This window comes from Diadema setosum, chromosome 21, assembly GCF_964275005.1.
Source record: "Diadema setosum chromosome 21, eeDiaSeto1, whole genome shotgun sequence".
NCBI lineage: Eukaryota > Metazoa > Echinodermata > Echinoidea > Diadematoida > Diadematidae > Diadema > Diadema setosum.
The window spans coordinates 25,504,049-25,528,556 of NC_092705.1; the positions used below are offsets into that span (position 1 = coordinate 25,504,049).

General features: G+C 40.8%; 1 protein-coding gene across 1 annotated transcript; it reads right to left on the bottom strand.

Annotated features, from left to right (window-relative positions):
• Positions 1-317: 317 nt before the first annotated feature.
• LOC140244559 (peroxisomal ATPase PEX1-like) lies at positions 318-23,777 on the bottom strand. The gene is made up of 21 exons (XM_072324185.1): positions 23,676-23,777; positions 23,021-23,179; positions 22,090-22,173; positions 21,181-21,295; positions 19,388-20,721; positions 18,430-18,556; positions 16,912-17,137; positions 16,379-16,611; positions 15,370-15,540; positions 14,456-14,610; positions 13,117-13,304; positions 12,017-12,236; positions 9,378-9,512; positions 8,699-8,823; positions 6,438-6,520; positions 5,685-5,788; positions 4,064-4,637; positions 3,230-3,471; positions 2,566-2,616; positions 1,826-1,956; positions 318-826 (listed from the first exon to the last, which is right to left on the bottom strand). Exons 1-21 carry the CDS (start codon positions 23,775-23,777, stop codon positions 742-744), a joined length of 4,644 nt encoding a protein of 1,547 aa, XP_072180286.1. The 3' UTR covers positions 318-741.
• Positions 23,778-24,508: the final 731 nt, after the last annotated feature.

A 24,508-nucleotide genomic window follows, 5' to 3' on the forward strand; every position in this document is an offset into this window, starting at 1 on the left:
TATGGTGGGCATAGTTGCAGAAATTTTGCAAATAACATGAGAATTACACACAAACAAGCAGCTGCAAAGAACAAAGGAGCATGAGGTGTCCTGTACAAAATTAAACCACACACACTCACGAGCCACACACGTCCATAGTACCGATACAAGATCAACTCCTTTGGGAGGGCACACAAAACACACAGCGACAAACATGTCGTGTACAGGGAAAAAGGTTTTGCATTGTCTCAAAGAGCAGACATTTTGTCCTTGATGGGTGAGAGATGTGCACATTATACATTAAATGCTACTTTATTCAAGCACAAAACTCTCCCACTTGTTACATATGTAATAGTGTACTGCATCGTTTCTGATTCCTGTATCACTGCTTGGTGTAGAAGGCCTGTGTCTTCTAGATAACATTAACTTCTGCCCCAATTCCTTGCGGTGTGAATGCGGAAATCCTATCCCACTGTCATTCAATGGGATTCTTCGGAGCAGATGATAAATTCCTGAATGAGACAGACCATCTTTTCAGTTTCCGTCTAGCAAGCTGACCAATTGATATAGAAACGGCTGACCATCTTAATCTCAACACGATCTTCGTCACGCTTTGATTCCAAAACCCTTCCACTTTGCAGCACGCTAAACACTGACAGGCTGAGGTCCATGTCCACTCTCGGATTAGCCAATGTGATACACATTACCACTTGTAGTCCTTCGGTGAGAGTTCTTACATCTGGAAGTCTGCAAAAAAGGTCTCTAGGCCAGGGTCACCTTCTGCGAAGTCTTCAGGGACTGGTTCTGAGGGAAGTCTCCGCCCCTTGACTTCACAAAGGATTCATATCTGCAGACAGGACATGAAAACGCATGGCATCACAATATGCAACATTTCACGTGAAAGTACCAAAGAACAAAACTTGACCGAAGAGTGTGATATCTTACAGTGTTCCTCATGTGAGAGTATGTTTAGGGTGTTTGTTGACAATGATTATGATGACATGACTGGCGGAGAGTCAACATGGCAACCTTTTAGCCAACAAAGCAAAGAGTAACTGATTACCTGTCATTTATTAATGGCGAGCCATGGGTAGCTTGCTCTTTATGAACTATGAGTGAACATCTTTGCAGAATAAGATTTGTGAAATACTAGAGATAATTAAATACTGAGAATCCATGTTACCACTTCATAAAACAAATGATAGTTACCATGCAATGAGATGGCTGTGCAATTTGTCAGAGGTATTCCCTACTAAGATTTTTTAGATACCATGGAAACATGCCTGAAAGTTCTGACTTGAAAGAACCTAGTTTAAAGAGACAAAATATTTACACACTCTTGAACAAACAAAACTGGATTTTTTTCAAAGATAAGCTGTATGTTGGGTTTTTTGTCCCTTCAAAATATTCTCCAATTTTCTCCTTTTGCCAGAGTAAAGTGTTTGTTTATAGTTATTGTTGTTAAAGTATAAATCCTATAATCATTTTCACAAAAAATGCCTGATTATCTGCATTAATTACCATCATCCTTTTCATTAATCAAACTTAGTGTAAAACTCACTACCATCTTGATCATTGTCACTGCCTGTATCAAAATCAGCACCATCATCTTCATCATCATCACCATTACCATCACCATCATGATCATGATCATCATCTTCATCATCACCGCCACCGCCGCCGCCACCACCACCTTCACCATCACCATCACCATCACCATCACCATCACCATCACCATCACCATCACCATCACCATCACCATCACCATCACCATCACCATCACCATCACCATCACCATCACCATCACCATCACCATCACCATCACTGTCTTTAATCATCATCTTACATGGACTGGTATCTCTGCCTCTCCGAGGCCGTGACAGAAGGCCTCATGCCCTGGGCTGCTCGCAGCAGGTGGGCCTGACTGACTCGGATGACCGACGTCTCATCACTCACTCCTCCGTCCAACTGACCGCCCTGAGTGGGAGGAAAATACCAAACATTCCACTGGCTGCATTTCCCAAATATCTAGTGATCAAAGTTTTTCCACTACTAGTACACTGGCCAAAGATTACATACATTTTTTTGATTGAAATTTGAAAGGAATGTTTATAAATAGTTCGGCATAATCTGTCAGTCCAACTCAAAGCATAATCTTAATGTATCTTTATTCAAATAACACTGGATGACATTCCATGGATCGTCATATACAGTATGCATGTACGTCAACAGTCAGTCTAGGCATATTACAAGAAACCAAAACCCTAATATATATGTCAATTGAATGAAAGCCGCAATATCAGTGAATGCATCAGTAAAAGCTTGAGGAACATCGGACAATCAATTTAAAAGTGATTATTTTTTTCGGTGCGGTCATCGCTTGACAAGGAGACTGAATACACTTCAAGATCTCAATGTGGACAGCAATATACAGAAAATATAGAGAAAAAGTCAATACATTTTCACTTTTCTAGCACAAGGAAGGGCACATGTAAGTAAATTGAATTTGACCAAGCAATTGTCCCTGAATCAAACAGCCAAGCATGGCAGGCAAGAGACAATCAGTTACAACATTCTCAAACTTACTGTGTGATCACCATTCAACTTCCTTAGGTAATTCTCCACAATCACCTCAACCTAGATATAACGAGAACAATTAGAAATGATTATACTGATATATCTACAACCTTCAGGTACTTTTCACCAATACATGCACATTCCTGGTATTTAAGATCACAAGAAATGTCCATCATCTCATCAGTGATAAATGACATGATCGTACCCCCCTCTCAAAAAAACAAACAAAAAACAAAGGAAAACAGAACAGAACAAAACAAAACACACAAACTTGAAATGTGATTTCAAAAATATTCAGAACTTGATGCCCAACTATAAGAAAAAAATACAGTATACGACAATTTATGATACAAGAATTCTTGAAGGGGAAAAAAGAGAGAATATCCAGCCAAAAAAAAAATGGCAAAATTTACATTACATAACAATACTACCAAATCCTTTGGAGCCATATTATCAAACATTAGCATAACATGACAAGTATCTCCTAAATTTAGTGTGCATGGTTCAATATAGAGTATATTACAATGTACGGATCATCTACAGTAAAAAGGGTACTAACTTCATTCACATTGCAAAGTTTAAATCACTAACATACTTGTGCTTCTCCTGTCTTGTGCATTCTTATAACAAAATAATGGAGCAAATTAAAAGCATTTTAATTCACAATTTTTACCTCGCTGCCAATCATTTCTTTAGTCTCGGGGGTGGGGTCCACCACCCCGTCCCTCAGGCTGGGCATGAAGACTACACGCTGTTGGGTTGAGGGGATTGGAGGGGAAGGGAGCTGGGGCTGAGGGGTGGGATGGGAACGCCCGGTTGGCTGAGAGGGGGTGTGGCCGGCTGGAGGCATGCTCGCATCCCCCATGGCGCTACCCTCGGGTGGGGATGGTGTTTCGTTTTCAGTCGACTCTGAGTCTGTAAGAACAGGACAACATAAGATTGTAAAGACATATGAAATGGATAAGTTAATTGAAAGATAAGTTTGCAGTATCAAATCTACATGTTACTTTACATTTTTTTTTCCAATAAAAAAGTTAATAGATTATCATATACAGCATATATTTGGCGAGTCTAATGTTTTGTGAATCGGGACTACCCTACAATTTCGTGATCTTTGAGTACAAAGTAATGAAAATTCATGATGGGATCACAGTCAATATTTTTATGTGTTTCTAAATTCGTGAATAGCACCCGACCCCCCAAATTTGTGAAAATAAAAACCTTGTGAAATATATGGCATTTACAGTAGCTCTCTCGCAAACACTTTTATAATGGCTTGAATATAAAAGTAAAAGCTTAAAAGGTTATTAGTAATCCTAACTGGTAATCAGGACATCATTCCATGACCAATCTGAATCTCCCTGTAAAGTCCACAATTACTGACTCTTACTATTTTTGGGCACCTTCTTCGAGCAATTTCAGAACTACGTTCTAACTTCAAGAATCATATTTCCAACAAGACAGGCAGGGCACATCCATTCTTCCATCAGTATTTCACATCACTTGCCTTCTCTCATGAGTTCGGTCAGTAGAAGTCTGGACATGGCCCCTGCAGATGCGGGATTCCCATTGAGGTCCGCGTTGGTCAGCCCCCTGGGCAGGTCCAGTCTGAGGTGAGACGGGTCCATGTACCTCCAGACCACGCCGTCGTCACGGTCAGTCCCGCCGTTCTCGATGTCGCCCTCATCATCGAGGTCATCCTCCACTGCCGTAAGCTTCATGGAGGTGGCCAGGGCCCGCTCGGCCTCAGACAGACTGGCCAGTCGCTGATTGATGTTGCTCTCCTCCAAGTACTGGCCGTACTCACTCTCGGACACGGACTCCAAAAAGGTCAGCTTCCACTCGTTTGCGTCCATGCTCCGCCTCTTGAGGGCGCTAAGCTGGGGCAGGCCCTCCGTGGAGTCGCGCCGCTCGCTCTGCATCAGCGTGCCGTGGATGGCCTCCAGCTGTGCGTTGTAGAGCAGCGCCTTCAGGTCAGCCCCGGTGAAGTGGTCGAGGCGCTGGGCCACCTGGACCAGGTCCACGTCACCCCCGAGGGTCATCTTTCGGGCCAGGGCCTGCAGAATCTCCACTCTCTCATTCTGTCAAACAAATTATGATTAACAGTAGAAACTAACGCTCTACTCTAAATGTGATCGAGACATTTTGTGGTCATGCCATCACTAGTTACGCTCATTTCAAGCAAATTAGAACTTTTCATCTTTCTTCTCAAATGTGTGCAACCAGTTGTAGCAAATAAGACTCTCATAAACTTCTTTAACAACCCTTGAGGCAATGTGTTGAATTTACCATTACATATTTTTTGTCTAATACATAAACATGCACAGCATTCATCTTGATGAACTTTACTTGTTATTCTTGTGTCACCATCTAGCTATGACTTGATTGTATGATCTTTGACTTGATCTTTGTATGATCATACTCATGTTTCTAAGTTTCCAAGAGATGCTTGGTCCTCACTTTCAAATTCTTCAGCTACACTGTAATTTGTTAAAGGAGACCTCCGGATGATTTTCAGATTTTTTCATTTGAACAACTATAAGTTAGTTATACTGAGGACAGAGTTTCAGAATTTGTGGTAATTGGGATGAAGAATAGGAATATTTTCAACATTTAGAGCAAATTGCAATGAACAAGGATGATGACATGGCAGAGTCACCATAAGAATGCATGAGTTGGGGCTCAAGGAAGCAGAACAAAAGAAGAAGGCATGCATAGATTATACACAGGTGAACTCGCAAGCAAGCGGTATTGTAATGGAATTACACTTCTACATTTCTGAAATATGTGAACCTCCTATGTCATCATCCTTGTTCAGTGTAATTTGTTTCAGGTTTTTCAAAGTACTGTTTCTCTGCTCAAGAACCACAATAAATTCCACAAATCTATACATGGAGTTGTCGATTTATGTACTACATGATGTGAAATTATGAAAATCGTCTGGAATGTCCCTTTAATGTGAGATCAGATAATAATACACAGACAGGAAACCTGTAAGAACGTGTCACTGACACTATTTTGTGGCTGCGGCATTAATGCAGTAACAGACACTGATGAGAGATTTCATGATGCCAGAGAATACACATGTACGACTAAAATGGTCCATGACATGACCATGATCAACTTACAGCAGTTGGAATGGGGCAGTAAAGGCACTTGTCCAGTCGTCCAGGCCGGAGGAGGGCGGGGTCGATCATATCCGGACGGCTGGTGGCGCCGATCACGTACACTCCTGGAAGAATCACGTATGATGATGATGTCACAAGACAGTCCAAATTTTTACCCAAACAGTTAAAGGGGATGGCTAGTAACTGATCAGTGGGAATCAGTGGGAATGCTGGGGGATGATTGTTCCAATCCTTGTGGGATTCATTTAAGAGTACATTATATATCTATTGTTGTGTGAAAATTATTTGCTTCAGAATGGTCTCATATTCAAGTAATGTGCAGTTTAATGTTTCCAGGTTAGCATGCCTGTACAGTGACGGGGCATTAAACTGCGAATTACTTGAATATGAGACCGTTCTGAAGCAAAAAATTTTTACCCAATAATAAATATATAATGTACTCTTAAATGAATCCCACAAGAATTGCAACAATCATCCCCCAGCATTCCCACTGATTCCCACTGATCACTTACTAGCCATCCCCTTTAAAGGAGAAATGGCCAAGGAGAGTATCTCAACAAAAAAGCCAAAAACATCTAAGCAACAAAAATGAACAAAATCAGACTAATACTAGAATTTATGAAAAATACAGTAGTATGGCCATGGGGTCTACTTATTGTGTCCATGTAGGATGACTTCATTAAACATTTTGAATGGCTAATGATCGAGAACAGCTGATTTTGTCTGATTTGTGGACAGTGTCCTTGTTCTCACCGTCCAGTCCCTCCACACCGTCGAGCTGGGTCAAGAGTTGATTGACCACTCTGTCAGTGACCCCTGTGCTGTCATGACCTCTCCTGTGAGCAGAAATTGAATAAAAATATATAACACATAGAACATAAAACTCTACTAATTGTAGAACATAGCAATGTGATTTGGGAGGAGGGAATGACACAGAAAAACATAGTTTCTACGACTCAAAACTCAGTCAAAATTGAACTAAAACATCAAAATTGCACTAAATTACAGAGTCCATAAAATTTTGCACTTCATGAATCTATTGTCTCATCAAAAGCAAAATAACAAAACAGAAAGAATGAATCACAACGGGAAGACATTTTGGATGACATGAGAAACTGGTGTCTGAATTAAAGGGACGGTACAGTATTGGTGGAGATGAGAATTGGGCTTTTAACTTTTTGCGAGAGACCAAGAAAACACTTATGATATAGTACATAGCATACCATTTTAAAGGGACTGTACAGTAGTGGTTGAGGTGGGGATTCATGTTTTGAACATTCCTAAGTGAGATAATGAAAAGCCTCTTATGAAATATGAAAGAACATGTAATTTCAAGAAGGATTCAACGTTTATTTGATGAAAATTGGTTTTCAAATGGCTGAGATATCCAAAAAAGTGCTAATAATAAAAGGCGACATGCCACAACTTTATTAGGATCTCTTTGTTTCACCTTGTTTTTGGATATCTCAGTCATTTCAAAACCGATTTTCATCGAATAAACTTTTGATACCCCTTAGAACTGCATGCTCTTTGACATCTCATAGAGTGGTTTCTGAATATCTTGCAAAATGTTAAAAGCTAAATCCTCACCTTGACCAGAACTGTACACACCCTTTAAGAGGAATTCAAAGTTTATTTGATGAAAATCAGGTTTGGAATGACTAAAAAATCCAAAAACAAAGTAAAACAAAGCGATCTTAAAAAAGTGTGGGTCCCACACTTTATTAGAATCGCTCTTTTTTGGATATCTCAGCCATTTCAAAACCAATTTTCATCAAATAAACATTGAATTCTTCATAGAATTACATGCTCTTTCATGTTTCATAAGAGGTTTCTCATTATCTCACCAAAAAATGTTAGAAACCTGAAATTAGGTCTCAACCAAAACTCTACGATCCCTTTAAGTTCAATCAAAGTAATGTGCAGTCAAAGTAACATGAAGGGGAAAATAATTGTGCAATCAATCCTGATTTTTCTTCCCCTCAATCCCATCATCACAACCACCACTAACATTATCATATCGGCAAGCTCATTCCCACATCCAACCCCACCATCACTTGTCCACTTCCATTATTCTGTTAGTGCCCCAGGTATTTTTGCCTTTCATTTTTGTTTTCCTTTATTTTGGTCCTATGTTGCATCCGTGCTCCTCATCTTTACACTCTGTTCAGAATTTGGGACCTACGCTTAACAAGCTCGCTTTTAAGTAGGTTCCATCATATTTCTTTAGCGTTATACATAGAACCAAACGTACAATAATTGACCGCTATATGTTTTACATGCTTACATTAATCTACTGTGCATCCAAGCCGGATATTATGATTTACTATGTTTTTATTATATTTGATGTACATTCCTTCATTGAGAAGTATGAAAATAAATTAAATTGAATTGAATTGAATTATCACCAAAATCATCATCATTACCACCAACGCTATCACCAACATCCCCATCGTAACCACCATAATATTCCTGTGCACCATCATCATAAGTCTCATCACATGCTAATCGCTATCACTTCCATATAAAACTAGAAAAGCACTCTGAGGGCGCAGTCCTCTGCAAAGCAGCTCATTTACACCAATGGATACATGCACACACATGCTTAAAATCGCCCAATTTTGCATTATAGAGGTCTTTTGTTTATGTCATCAGTTTCCAGCTGTGCGGCACAAAATGTGAGCAGAGCATGCGATTTAGTGCACGCATGCAAGCTCAAATACGCGCAGCTTGAACTTCAAGTTCATTGACCTTATCTACAAAAAGACAAAAAAATCCTTCAAAAATTCATAAGAATTCCTGGATCATTACCAAAATCAAATCATCTGTCCCTTGTGTCGTTATCAACTTTTCCTGTAAGTTTCATCCCAATCCGTTTATAACTTTTCGAGTTATTTTGCACACAAACAAACAAACAAACACAGATGAAAACATAACCAACTTCCTTGGTGGAGGTAACATTATCTATCACAATCCAGAGCTCAGAGGCAAGACCTATTCTCTTTGCTACTCACCTTGGTGCCAGGGAGTCGAACTCGTCAAAGAAGAGGATGCAAGGCTTGGCACTCACTGCTCTCGTGAAGAGATCCCGCACAGCCTGCTCGCTGGCACCGATGTACTTACTCAGCAGCTCCGGTCCCTGCAAGACAAGACATAAAAATGGTTTCCAATTTTAATTCGTTGAAGACTAGTCCCGAGTATACTTGGGCACTTGTCTGTGGCAAATGTGTGTTAAAGCAATATCAGTTCGTCCTTTGTGGGTTAAAAAATAAAGGAATAAAAAATGATGTCCCTAGCAATACAGAGGAGCAGAAAGACAACATGCAAATTCATGAAAAGTCTTGTATTTGCATCTGTTCCCTTTTGCCATTAATAGGGTACGTAGCTTGACTGTAAAGTTGGCAGAGAGAGGGATCTCCTTATTTCACACAAGGAGAAATACTCAACTGTGTCCCCTACAAAACTAATGTCTCCAGTGAGTATATCGTTTAAAATGAAAGAGTAATGTTAGTCCCATGTATATATGCCTGAGTAGGTAACACATTACACACATGTACTTGCATAAAACCACGAATCTTTCTCTCACAAAATATATTCAGAAAATAACAAACAAAGAAAGAAAAAGATGCTTATACTGTATTTGCCATACTTTTCAAGTTACAAGAGTAGATGGGAGTGCTATGGCTAACTCACCTTGATGCTGATGAAGTTCAGACCACACTCCTTGGCCACAACGCTGCCCAGGAGGGTCTTACCGGTACCAGGGGGCCCGTAGAGGAGGAGGCCTGAGCGTAGACGCAGCGGGCAGTTGGCAAACAGCTCAGGATACTGTTTGAAAGCAGAGGAAAAAAAGAGAATACAATGATGAAATATATGTTTCAATTGCATGCAGACATTCTGAAGATTTCTGGGGGCAGAATAATCTCTACAGATACAGAGTAGAGACACAGGGAGCAGCTTGCCAACAACTGTGAACTCTAAACAACAAACATTTCTGTAAAAACAAAAACATTCACAGCATGAAACTTTTTTTTGCAATTTGCCACTGGCATTCATTGCAAGGTGTAGAGGAAAATCTTTCAGTGCATTTTACTTTCTTGCAAATCTTTACTCCATGGGAAATTTGTGAAAGTTTCACACGTGCACATATTTCTGGTTTTGCAGTATAATCATTTCAATCATTCACATATGAACAGTAGACTTCTTGGAATATATGGACTGATGGAGCGTTGGAACACAATTTTCATCAAAACTAATGGCCTTACTCTTTGGGGGGGGGGGGATGTAACATGGCAAAAGTTGATATTGCATATTGCACTGAAGTAACAAAGACTTTGAAAGAACAGAAAATAAGAAAAAAAATTGAGTACATTTGGACAATAATGCTGCAAATTGTAAAAGTCTGAATGTTGCAAGTCATCAAGTGCAAAGTTACCTTGAAATTAATCACCTTTGTCATCTGACTCTGACCATGACATGTGCAATGCTTCGAAGGTGTTTATTGAATGAAATTCATATTTCAGTTTCATAATATTCAGTTTCATATTGCCTAAAGACTCGATCATTCCTACACTTTGCGCAGGAAGTGTCCCGGATATTACATCACCACGCATCCTTGAAGACAAAGGAAGTCACTTCACCACATGATGTAAATAGAAACCATATCAATTCTCTTTTGTACAACTCTCTTATGCAAGGACTTATATTTATATGCCAAGCCAAGTGCCTGCCATGTGACAAATATATTTCCCATTTGTCTCACAACATTTACCACAATAACTTTCCCGATGTGTGTCTTACTTCACTCGAATAAACATTTGCCCATCTGATTTCTTTGATTTCACAGATTTCATCTGAAACCACTTACTCCACAAGACGGATGTGGTTAACAATATTGTCGTTCAGAATAGCTAGTCTTATGATCGGATGTATGATTCAGCTGACTATAAAAGCTGATGACACTCATCAAAGTCGCAGTGATGAAATAGCCATGCTTTCATCTTTCATTCATATCAATTGCATTTGTCTCTGCCTAACACAATCAAATGTACATACACCTATATCATTCTTGTTACAGTTTAAGGGTATTTAAAACACAAGGCACTGCAGGATCCTGATGTGGTCGAAATCAAAGTCAATTCCAAAGCATCACAAACACACAAACAGAACACTCACTCAAAAATTCAAACACACACACACACACACACACACACACTTTTATTTTTTTGTCAATCTTTTATTTTTCTTTCTTTTTCAAGAAACCAATACACAAATTAGTTTATTACAAAATAATACAAGTTACAAAATAATACAACACACACACACACACACACATACACACCACATGTATGGATGTAAGAAGTATGTCAAAGGAATTCACACATCATACCTACACACTCAGTCATAGCACAGTTCATGTGGATGACATTTGAAAATTTCATTTATTCAAATACATACACACACACACACACACACACACACACACACAAACCCACCCACATAAACAAACACAATTACTCCTAGTACATTTCAAATGAAAGACATGTACAAAATTTCACCCACACAAACAAACACAATTACTCCTAGCATATTTCAAATGAAAGACATGTACAAAATTCCAACTATTCGTACATATATACACACATACACACACAAGCATACAAAGACAGGCAATCCTGATAGATGCTTTTAATTAACCCGTTGAGGACGGACTGATTTTGCTACAACACGCATTTCCCATAAACACCTGCCCGAGTATACTCGGGACTCGTCCTCAACGGGTTAATGCGTCATACACACAACTAGAGAAGCACTCTGAGAGCACAAACCTCTGCCAAGCAGCTCATTTCCACCACTGGATCTTGTTCTTCCATAGAGATCAGTGATTTCCACCCATACGTATGCATGCTGAAAATCGCCCAATTTCCCAATATAGAAGCCTTTGTTACGTCATACACTTCCAGCTGCACGGCGCGCCTCATCTTAGCAGGAAACTAGAGCATGCACTTCAGTGCGCATATGGAAAACCTTGAAAAAATGCACAGCTTGAACTCCCAAGTTTATTGACCCTACCTAGTAAAATATAAAAAAATCCTTAATAAAATCCATAAAAACTCCTAGATCACTACTAAAATCTAATCACCCGTTCCATGTGTCATTCTGAACTTTTCCTGTAAGTTTCATCTAAATCCGTTAACAACTTTTTGAGTTATTTTGCACACAGACAAACAAATAAACTGACAAACAAACAAACAGATGCTGATGAAAACATAACCTCCTCCCTTGGCGGAGGTAATAAACACACACAAATTCACACACAGACTTTAACTCACTTTGGCAGGAAGCTGCAGAGTCTCTACAAGGTCCTGCTTGACCTGCCCCAACCCTCCGACATCCTCCCATCCCAGCTCCCCCGCACTATGCAATGGAACGTCCCTGAGGGCGGCCGGAGAGTAGTTGTTTAATGCAACCTCAAAGTCCTCTTGGCACAGGAGAATCTCCTTGGAGGGGGGTTGACCATCTTGAGCTGAGGGGCATAGTAATAGTGATATACTGCTGAAATGGAGTGGACGATTCGGCACTTAACATAAATCTTCACATTTTTGCTCTACAAATAAGAGCAGGGCTCTGTATAACAAAGACAAGCATGTTGTTTTAAGTTTGGTTACTATTCCAGTCACTGACACACTACTGATATTTATCTCACAATCAACTTTATGTCTTTCCAATGCCATTCTTTTTTTTTTTGCAGGAAAACCCAAATGAAATTACAACAAATCTTGACAAGCTGTTTGTGACTTTTCTGTACTGGGTTTCATGTCCTTACACATGTGTTTTGTTACAGCTGGTTAAATCTAGCTGGTTGTGAGAAAAGATAAAGTTAGTTGAGCATTACCAACTTCATTTTTCACAGTGTATGTGCTAAAACAACCTTATACAACCAACCACACAAAACATAAGTAAAAAAAGAAAAAAGAAAAAGAAAATTACTGCAGATGCCAGAATATACAGACAAAAGGAGTTGTGCAGAACCCAAAGATTTGCCTGTATCTGTTTTGACTGCAGTCTAAGTGAATTAATAAACGCTCACCACTGCCACAATGTTAAAGGTATTGGCACACACAATATGGTATAAAGGTAACTAGTTTGCATCATAAAATTAAATTCACTCACACTACAGGACTAGTAAACATGAAGATAAAGTCTACGAATGACAAAAAAAGCAAACAAAGAAAACAATGAGCAAACAGTTTGTGCGCTTCCATTGTCGCACTAGTTTCATGTCTCATGAAATGCGTGAAAATTTCCACTTTTATAGTAATGACAATGTCCAGTCACATGAGAAGTAATCTTATGGTTCTGGAAGGAGACTAAAGAAACGAGGACATAAAAAAAAAATTGTCTCGACTCACATGGTGTGACGGGTGCTGACCGCTGGCCCTGCGCGATCTCTCGCGCACTGCCCGCATGCACTGCCCGCTCCGTGATGGTCACCAGGTCGGCCGCCACGTACCCATCCATCTGGCCGGACAGCCTGTTGAGGTCAACCTGGTTCAAGGTCTGGAGGCTGACCTCCACTTTGGAGTGGATGACCGAGGACAGGATGGACGCTCTGTCCATCTGCACAACACAAACAAAGAGAAGCGTTGCAATTTGAAAACATTTTTGGTGTAATTAGTCCCACCTCTATTATACGGCCATCGATATCTCTGTTATCCAGACGTGGACAGGCTGACAGTTTTTGCTTTACGTTTTCATGTATTTTCAGTGTCAAATTTTACTCAAAACAAACAGGGAGTGAAATAGACCCATGCAAATGGACATACAACAACCAGCACTTTGCTTTGGAAGTAGAGACTATAAAGATTTATAGTTACCGCCAGTATCTGAGACACCTTTATCGGCAGTGTTATCGTAGGACAGCTACTCGGTATCAAGGAAGTGGTAAATACTGTTATTTGTTTAAAGCCTGTCGCTCTGTCACAATGCTTGAGTGATCTGATCTGATACCCAAATAAATTCAGGTCTGTCTCAGTTTCATGATATGCTAGGAAGTGCTGTATTTGAGCATATCTCTCCAATCCAGCCAAACTCTTATCCGGATGCCCGCCGGTCCCAACGTGGCCGGTTAATCAAGAGCAAACTGTACTATGTCTTGGCTATTGGTACGCACTTCCATTCCTTTGGAATCAACTCCCTGACAGTGTCAAACGATGCACCTATCTTGATAACTTCAAGTCTGCTTCTTTTTTTTAATCTTTCCTGTTGGTTAACTATTAAAGTGAATTTTGGTTGTTTCCTTGCGTATCCTGTTTGCCACATGTTTTAGCTTATGTATTCTCTGTAATCATTGCTTGCATTTCTTCACATCGCATCCTAAATTCTTCTAGAAATTCTAGAAAGGCAAAAATAAATGCTCTGGATGTATTCAGTTGGCTGGTTACAAAACCTGTTATATCTGGAGAGGTGTACACCCACAGACATGCCTTACATGCTCAAATACATAGTCACAGCCCTGTTACATAAAAAAACTGCAATCAAAATTAAATCAGGTATCAGCAAATCACAGCTGAGCATTCAGAGACTAATGTCTGATTTTCTGACTTATGTTTGATCTTAAGTTTTATCTAACAGGGCCCAGAAGGTACCAGTTCCAATGTATTTGGATAATCTGTTCAGAAAATATTCTGTGCAGTGCCAGGCAGCTTTCACAAATGACCACGATTAGGGTTCACACAAACAAACAAACGATCAAAACATTCTGGACTGACCTTGTCCAGCGGATTGATCTCGAGGCAGGCCTGGAAGAGATGGATGCCCCTGGAAGAGAGCAGGGACTGGTGGATGGACTTCTTGGAGGAACAGGTGGCGATGACTCCGATGCGACTCTTCTCGCACACCTCGTTGGTCATTAGGTCCTTCAGAACTGCAGGGATGAAAGGTCAGGGAAGAATTTCTTCATGCACTGCATCTGACTTCATACAATGTACTGTAAAACCAGAAATGTTTGTGTGCATTTTGATTTTGTGATTTTTTGTGAGAGCCAAGATTTGCAAAATTAAAATGCACGTGAAAGTTCTTGTCTGCACTATACGGATTGAATGCCAGTGGCAATTTGCGAAAATTTCATGCTGTGAAAAAGGCTGTTGGCTCCAATTCATGAAAATTTCATGCCGCTAAAATATCTTGCTTTACAGTATGGTAGCCATGCACATGCTACATAGACCACTGACCACTGTCCTTATCCTGCTTGTCCAGTTGCCTTTAAACACACTATCTACAGTATCAGATACCCAGGTCATGAATGGAACTTTCATTCACATGTACGCACTAGATTGATTTACAGCTATTAGAAGTCTCCATAAAGATGGTAAGTTCCCTGAAGACAATCAGCATGACTGCACAAATGTGACTGTTTGGGGGGCAGGTCGTTTTCTCTCTAGAGCTGATATGCCTATGAAATATCAGAATACTCTATAACCCGTTGAAGACAAGTCCCAAGTACACTCGGGCAGGTGTCTACGGCAAACGTATGTTATAGAAAAATCAGTCCATCCTCAATGCGTTAATGGGATGGTCCTAACAATCATGCCTGGATTAAAGGGGTAGTTGACTAAGTAGTCTGTACATGTCAAGAGCAGTTCTTGAAACTAATAATGAAATAAAGCTGAAGCAGCATTAGTACCTTGGGCCAGTCGCTGATTGTAGATGGCCTCTGGACCCATTTCTTGCTCGGGCCCCAGTGGGGCCGCTGTCACATGATCCAAATCGTCCAATAGGACGATGGAGGGTTCCCTCCACGAAGCTTCATTAAACGCTTCCTCCCATATCTTCCGGATGGCGTCAACTCCTTTTCCTGGGAGCAACCAAGAGAACCATGTAATATAAAGCATACTCTCTCTCACATGCATCAATACAACATCTGTTCAGTCTGAAAGCACTGAAATTAGGACAGAAATATTGATAACAATTTCTATTCATCTCAAGGCATTTTGCCACACACTCTAGATATGCAAGAGATTAACACACATTTTAAAGGGATGGTACAGTATTGGTGGAGATGAGAATTGGGCTTTTAACTTTTTGCGAGATACCAAGAAAACACTTACGATAAAGTACAGAGCATACCATTTTAAGAGGTATTCAAAGTTTATTTGATGAAAATCGAGTATGGAATGATTGAAACATCCAAAAACAAAGTAAAACAAAGCGATCGTAATAAAGTGTGGGTCCCACACTTTATCAGAATCACACCTTTTTTGATATCTCAGCCATTTCAAAACCAATTTTCATCAAATGCACGTTGAATTCCTCATAGAATTACATGCTCTTTCATATTTCATAAGAGGTTTCTCATTATCTCACCAAAAAAATGTTAGAAACCTGAAATTAGGTCTCAACCAAAAGTGTACGATCCCTTTAACTTTTATAACAGAAAGAGGGACAGAAAGCATAGCTCATACACAACATGTGAAGGTGACATCTCGGGCATTCAATACTGGAATTTCCTTTTCAATCAGCATCATAACATACGATTAATCATTTGTGTATTTTCAGTGCCAATTTGGTACAGAAAATCCCATAGCCTTGTACACCTTGCCCAAAGTGTGGTACAGAATTAGTTGAGGCTTCACCTGGCCATGGGATGAGATAAAATTGCGAAAGAGGAGCAGTGTTCCCAACGTCGCACTAACCTTTTAGAGAATGACACTCCACAACCTTGATGAAGGCGAGCAGCGGCCACTCCGACGCCTCCTTGCAGACCGCCCTGGCCAGGGTGCTCTTCCCGCTCCCCCGGGCCCCGCACAGGAGCACGCCCCCGTGCCTCTGACCTGGGACTGAGGCGCACAGCTGGCGCCCCAGGGGCCGGGCGGTCAGGGAAGCTGTCAGGTGCTCCAGAGCCTCCTGACCAACTGCTGACATGATTCTTGAAATGAAAAAAAAAAAAAAAAGAGTACAAGATTACTCAGATTGAGAAATGCATATAACAATGATATCATATGAAATGAAAGTTTCACACTCAAAATTTCAGATTGAAGAAGTTATTATAATATGAAATCTTTTTTTTTTCCTGGCATTCATATCAAAAGTTTGCATACTTTTATCATTATTTGTAAATGAATTTTGGAGATAGGTGCAGAAATTCCCCTGACAAAGAAAAAGAAGATCATGACTACAGAAGAATTGAATCCAAGCTCAAGACATTTTACTCAACTCAGAAACTCACCCCATCTCTCTCAATCTGTAACCCCTGACAACCGCATCCAGTTCATCCACATCCTGTGCAGGAAGTTGCCGTGTCCCATCATCGTTCGTCTTCTCCCTTTTGGGTGGTCTGGGGGCCACGTGCATCTTGGCATTCCGGATGACGAACGGGTGTAGCAGGTAGTACGGCTCAACCACAGACTCCTCCACTTCTTGATTCACGGATAGCAGGAACTCACCCGAAAATTCTGTATACCATGTGAAATTAGACACACCACAGAGGAAGTTACTTGCAAACACCTGTGGGATATGCACCGCAAATATCATGGCAAGCATTGATATGTTTTGCCTAACCTAATGTCATTTTAACACAAAGGATGCAACTTGAAGATTCAAAAAGCCATATGTCTGATCTCTTGTATCATACGAAAGATTTCAAGTTGTATGTTGCATTTTGATCTAGTGTGTGATGGTCATGAGAGATACAGCCATTTTTTATGTCTTCACACAGAGCATTGTAAAATGGCTACCATTCACCCTACCTACACTTTATTTATACTTAAATGATTTGTTCAGCCTAGAAATCAACAAATTTCAATGTTTTCATTCAAACCAACATTCTATTTGATGCAATTCTCTTTATCTGGTAAGACAGTAAACTTCATGTGACATGCAAACGTTTTGACAGCCGTATCAAAGAGCCTGATATGAGAATGTCCTCTTTCTATCACTGCCCTTCATTGCTTCCAGCAAACAGGAATCCTAAAATCTCCCCTGCCACATTAGCCACTCTACCCATCTGTAAACATTGCTGTAGTCAAAAGGGTTTTGCTGTTGTTGTGGTGTTGGTAGCAGTGATGGTGGTGATGATTGTGGGTGTGGTGATATCATGATGGTGATGATGATGGAGGAGGTTATAGTGGTGTTTGTGTCGGTGGTGGTGACGGTGATATTGGTGGTGATGATGGTGATGATGATGGTGATGATGGTGATGATGGTGATGATGGTGATGATGGTGATGATGGTGATGATGGTGATAATGGCAGTGATGGCAGTGGTGGTGGTGGTAGTGGTGGTGGTTGTGGTGATAGTGGTGGTAGTGGTGGTGATGGTGGTAATGATGGTGATGATGATGGTGATGATGGTAGTGGTGGCCGGTGATAGTGGTGGTGATGATGGTGATGAAGATGATGATGATGGTGGTGATAATGATGATGGTGATGAGGTGGTGGTGGTGATGATGGTGATGGTGATGGTGGTGGTGGTGGTGGTGATGGTTGTGGTGATGATGATAGTGGTAGTGATTATGGTGGTGGTGGTAATGATGATGGTGATGGTAATGACGATGATGGTGGTGACGGTGGTGGTAATGATGATGGTGATGATGGTGATGATGATAATGATGATGATGATGATGATGATGATGATGATGGTGGTGATGGTGGTGATGGTGGTGGTAGTGATGATGATAATGGTGATGATGGTGCTGATGATGATGATGGTGGTGATGGTAGCAGTGGTATCTAAACCAACAACTCACCAGGTGTGATGGGAAAGCTGAGGAGGTTGCTGTACCGCATGATGGGTATCGGGGAAATCATGCAGCTAACACATGTCAGCCACTGAGAGAAGGCTCGGAGAATCCGTGTCTCATCCATGTTAACAGCCTGAGAGGAAAGTACAGTTGACATTAATTCTGATAATACAGATGCCTAGGTGCATTTGTTCTATGAGCTCCATAGAGCATTTGAAATAAGACTGAAGATGCCACTGACATCAACATATCTGGGCACCGTTTCATGAAAGTTGTCAGCCCTGACAAGTTGTCAGTGTCTGACAATTACCATAGTAACAGTCAGTAACCAGAGCTTTTCAGCCAATCAAAACCAAGGATTTTACTGAACTTGTCAGAGACTGACAACTTGTCAGGGCTGACAACTTTCATGAGACGGTGCCCTGGTATCAACAGATTTGGTAGCACAACATTAACAACAAAACTATTGACCTAAAGCTAGTAAGTGATTCGTTTGGAAAATAAAGTACCGTTCAAAATTCTGCACGACATTCCACATGAGAGCTTCACAAGTAGACCAGGGCCCTGATGCAATAAAGTTGAGATCAAATTTAAGTCAGAAAATCGAATACCTGGTGTAACTCTGTGATTACTCAAATTCTGATTGGCTGGTAGCTGATTTTACTTTATGTTTGATTTTCTGACTATGTTTGATTGCATCTATTTATGTAACATGGCCCTGGATAGTCATGACTACTTTAGCACTAATCTGCCTTTATTAACATATTTCTCTCCCAAGTAGGATTTTCTCATGCCAGCTGCAATCACATAATGGAGATATTTTTTACAGCACATGGGTAGAATTTGAGCACATTTTGTCAGTTGCTAAAGAGAATTGCTAATGACCAATTACAAGAATGACTGCATCAATTCCACTGGTATTACTAACAATGAGTTCCCTTCTGGAGGCTGTAGGTGGCCTTACCAGGTCAAAGGCGGGAGACAGGGTCAGATCCTGGATGGGAAGGGGTGGATTGACAACCGGCTTGAGCTGGACCCGGGCGGAGAGCTCCAGTCCCATCTGCCTGCGCAACAGGTCCGGGATCTGGATATACCACTCGGTGGGCCTCTCCTGGAAGACGGTGGAGGAGTAAGGGTTCCTGGAGTCCTTCTTGCAGTGGGACTTCAGCTCGTGGCAATGGACTATGATTCTGACGACACAAGAGGTCAGTCCCTGCTGCTTCTCACTTTCTGCAGGGCTACTCGCATCACCCTCAGGGGGCTTCCCCTCGGTGTTTGCTCTGACACCAGTCCTGTTCCCAGCGCCCTGGGCAACCTCTCTCACGGCCTCGGCCTCCTTCTTCGCCTCTTGAATCAGCTTCTTCTTGAGGTCCTCATTGATCTCTTTTGGGGATGGCTGCTTTGTCATCCTGGCAAGGAAGGTGACGTATTCCGATGAGGGTACATTGTCATCGTCCATGTTGGCAGCGTACTGCCACAGGAACTTGGAGTCTCCCATTGAGCTGAGGTAGACAGTGGTGGGTTGCATGAGATGTGTCAACGAGTCGTCCGGGCTCATCACAGTGGAGCTATTCGAGGAGCCGCCTGCATCTCGAGGTTTTACCACGTGGGAGTTCAGGGACATCTGGCGGGTGAAGCGATTGCTGGTCTTCCGGTGCGTCGTCTCTGGAGATGCGCTCCGTTTCTGCAACATGTCGCTGGCCTCGCTGATGGAGCTGGATGACATATTGCGAGGTATTCCGGGTGCCTTCCGGCTCCTCCGGTGGTTGAACATGGGCTGGACTCGCGCCACGATGCGAACTTCCTTCCAAAATCTCGCTGCCATCTTGAGCCGAGCATCTTCCTCATTCGCGCAGTCCTCCCGGAGTCTCTTCACATCCTCCTCCTTGACAACAAGGGACAGAAGCTTCCTCCACATCCTGTAGGACCAAGGAATAGCATCGTCCAGGACCAGGGGATCCACTTCCCAAGGCATGCTGGGAGTGCTGCCGGCTTCCGCCTCGCCAGTCACCTGACCCGTGTTGTGGCTCCACACGTGCTCAAAGCTGCTGGAGATGGAGTTCATCGAATCGAAGTCGCTGATGTAGCCCGACACGGAGGAGCTCCCACTTCCGTCGGAGGATGAGCTGCAGGAACCGGAGTCTGAGCGGGCTTTTGTCTGCAGTGCCCCCACACCCGGCCGGATGTCACCCCTGACAGGTGAAGCTGATCTGACTGAGGAGAGGCGATTCTTTGGTGTCACAATCATCTCTGTGTTCTGTTCCAGCCGAACACATGGCGCATCTGGTTCAATGGAAGCTGAAGGGGAAAGATCATTAAAGTAAGATAACATCACAGAAGAATAGCTCTTAGCTTATATATGACATGATTCCACATTTTAGGTTGTCCTACATGGTTTATTGGGCACAAAAACATCTTTAACAATACACTTTGAGTTAGGTTACAAATTTCCTGAATGTTTGATTGAAATTCAAAAGTTTTATTGCATATTATAGTATCTATCAATCTCAAGTACCACTGAGTTTCTCATTTCACAATAATCCCCATATTTACAACACAACACTCTACCATCTTTTACTGAAATTTGACAATGGAAAAATAATAACAAATCATTAAACATGCAAATATACAGAAAGTACATCATAATACCACCAAAGGCTAGGCATTTCTACAAAGATTATCTTCCAACAAATCTGTACTCAGCATCTGGTTAAATATGTTGCTTAATAGCGCACCAACAACTTTGGTAAGTCTTACCAACTTTGATGAATATGCACATCTTCTTGTCTATCCACACAGGAAGTACCTGCCCCGCCCATACAACTCTGATCTGATCCAATAAATGTGACTCTACATAAGAAGAATTCAGTTCCTGAAGGGAAAACAAAGGACATAAACAAAATGAAATGCTTCACCTGAAAAGAAATGTATAATTCTGATGCACATGTCAAGAAAATCTGTGCTGGTGTCATGACCAAAAAAAAAAAAAAAAGTTTTAGCTCACGTCATCTCTCTCAAATGAAATGTGATGACTGGTTATATTCTAGTAATCACCAGAAATACAAAATAACTATTCAGAAAGTGAGGTGTTGAAAGAAAGAAGATAAACTCAAACTGCTATTCTGCTTCTCGTTCAACTATGAATAGAGTACATTGGAAAAACACAACAACAGAAGTTCCATCAAATTCAGACATTAAAATCAAAATACAGAAAGTACAGAATTTTAAAGTTGCGTATGTTTTTGCCAAATAAATATGTTGGTCCACTAGCTGCTCCATTATGCATCAATGAGAGGGAGTGACATGTGTGTATTTTGGTTTGCAACAGATGAGAAAAGCTGCTTAGTTTGCAGCTTCTGAAGAAGATCAAATCTGAATTGCTACTCATTGAGCATAAACAGAACTTGACAGGGACACTTCAGTTTTACAGTCTAGTAGAAGTTGGGTGATGATACAAATACATGTTTATACAAATCTCCAATCAACTGACTGATGAAATGATTAAAATGGATATAATGATTACCTAATTGTAAACATGCATCTAACAATCATGCTCATAGTCATACTCGAAGAGCCATCTGACTGTCAAATTGCTGTGAAACCATTTTTTTTTTTTTTTTTTTTTATAACACATTCATGAAGAGTTACAATGTAAGTGCAACATACCAGTATTTCCCAGTCATCCACAGAGGCAGGTTCAACAGTCAACTTGTAGCAAGACCAAACTGAAGTTACAGGCTTCATCAGGACCTAACAAAAGAACAAAAAAAAATTAACAAAAACAATAAACATTGGTATAATGCATATAATATGTGGCTTGGAGCAACACTTCTGACAACCAAATGGTCTAGAATCGCAAGTAAAATGCCAAGGTAAATTGGGGTTTGATGTAAATTCAAAACATACATTGCAGAAACAAAACTGACAAATCAGAAAAGGTACATTTCAGGTTCTAGGGTGAAGAAATATTAATATCGTTCACAATAAGCAACATGGAGGACACTATGCTAATCAAGTAAATTGAAATTTGTAGAGATTATATTCACTCACTCCAGCCACTGAGAGACTGAGTGACAGATGAGTGACATACCTTCAAACACTTGGTTGGAAGACACAATGCATGTTTTCCAAAGTCTTATAAATGCAATTAACACAGACAAACCACAATAAAATCTTTACCAGTGTTTACCAATATTCAACCAAAACAAGATGCAAACCCATATGACTTCAGATTCTTTTTAAATGTTTCTATGGAGTCTATCATATTGGATCCTCAGTAGAAGAGCATTCCAGAGAGACAGGGCTGCAGTAAGAGGAGTCTTTTCTCCAAGAGTCATAGTTCTCTGGACTGTTTTATATTGCTTACAAGAGCAGAGATTTCTGCCAGGAACATATTTTGAGACAAGGTTTTGCAAGTATTGTGGAGTCAAACAATGTATAACTTTCCATGCGCGGAGCAGAAATTTATCATTTTTCTTTTAGAAACTGGTAGCCAGTGAAGACTTGTAAGGACTGGGGCAATGTTAGAAAAGCGAGATGTTCCACTGAGGACCCACGTGACAGAAGTTTGAGCGAAAAAAATGAACACCAAAATTACCTCCTGTCCGTGTCTGAGACCAAGTTTGGCTCCCAGCAGGCCGTTGATCTGGATCGCGACATCGCCATGAGATGCCCCTGGTGGGGAGCGGCTGACCTCTCCAGCCCAGCTCAGGTACCCCTTGCCATTCTCCCCCCATTGGATCTCGAAGGTAGACACCTGTGATGGTGATTGATGGTAGTTACTTAGATTTATGGTATATCTGCCATTTATGAACAACAAAACTTTGTCTACAGGCATAATTTCTAAGATAACTACAACACTATCAATACATCAAAATGACATTTTACAATCCCTCACTTAGAAATTGAAAAGGGCTCCTCACATGTCTTCTTCTCCTTCCTTTCTTTTTTGTATACATACTAAAATGTATAACACATTGATTTAAAAGGAAAAGAACTTTAGGCAAGCTCCATAAAAAGGACAAAACTTAACATAATTGAAAATAAACTGTCACAAAAAAAAGAAAGAATTCAATGTTTGTACTACAGATAACTTTATTCAATCTCTAATGCAATGGTTTGATCTCTTTGCTAGGAATACATTGTTATGCCTACCCCCTTCCCCACCAAAGCAAGAGAAAGAGAGACGGGGGAGAAAGAAGACTTTAGAAGAAGAAAGACTCATAAGGACCAAGCTATAAAAATGCACTTGCCTCTTTCCGTCTGTACTCGTGCGCCCATGAGCTGGGAAGACTCATGAAACAGTTCTTGGCAGAACCAAAGTCCACCGTTGCTATCTTCGTTGTGCCAAACATCTTTCCCCCAGTCTTTCATGTACCGCATTTACACTGTCAGAGCATCATCATTTGCCTAGTGTAGATCATCCCTCACAGAACGGTCCCGCAAGGACTGTGAGAAAACTTGCTCCAGTAATGGCTCTTCTCATCTCATGTCGTGGTCTGGATGGTGAGGGTAACAATGGTAATTCAATGTCTTTATTATTCTTTTTCAATTCATGATTACTTTTCCTTTTGCACCAATAATTTTCATAACATTATGGATTACAACATGCATGTGGCTGGATGGCAAAGACACACGCATGTGGCTGAATACACTGCATAAAAACACTGCATTAAATACTGAATACACTGCATTAAAGTGATATCAACAAGTATAACAACGTCTGACTCAAATGTTCATAATTTTAAAAGCTTAAAGGACAAGTTCACCTTCATAGACATGTGGATTGAGTGAATGCAGCAATATCAATAGAACACATTAGCTACAGTTTGAGGAAAATCGGACAAGCCATTTAAAAGTTATGATTTTTTTTTAAGTTTCTGCTTAGTCACTGCTGGATGAGAAGACTACTACAGCTTGTGATGTCATACAGTGTATGTGTACAACGATATACAGAAAATTAAAGAAAATTCAAGATATTTTCACTTTTCTTGCATAATAAAAGAACACTTGACTTCCCTCTTTCAGAAGGCAAGAGGGAATAACATTACCCTTAACATACGTCAGGGACGAGTCAAGGAAATGT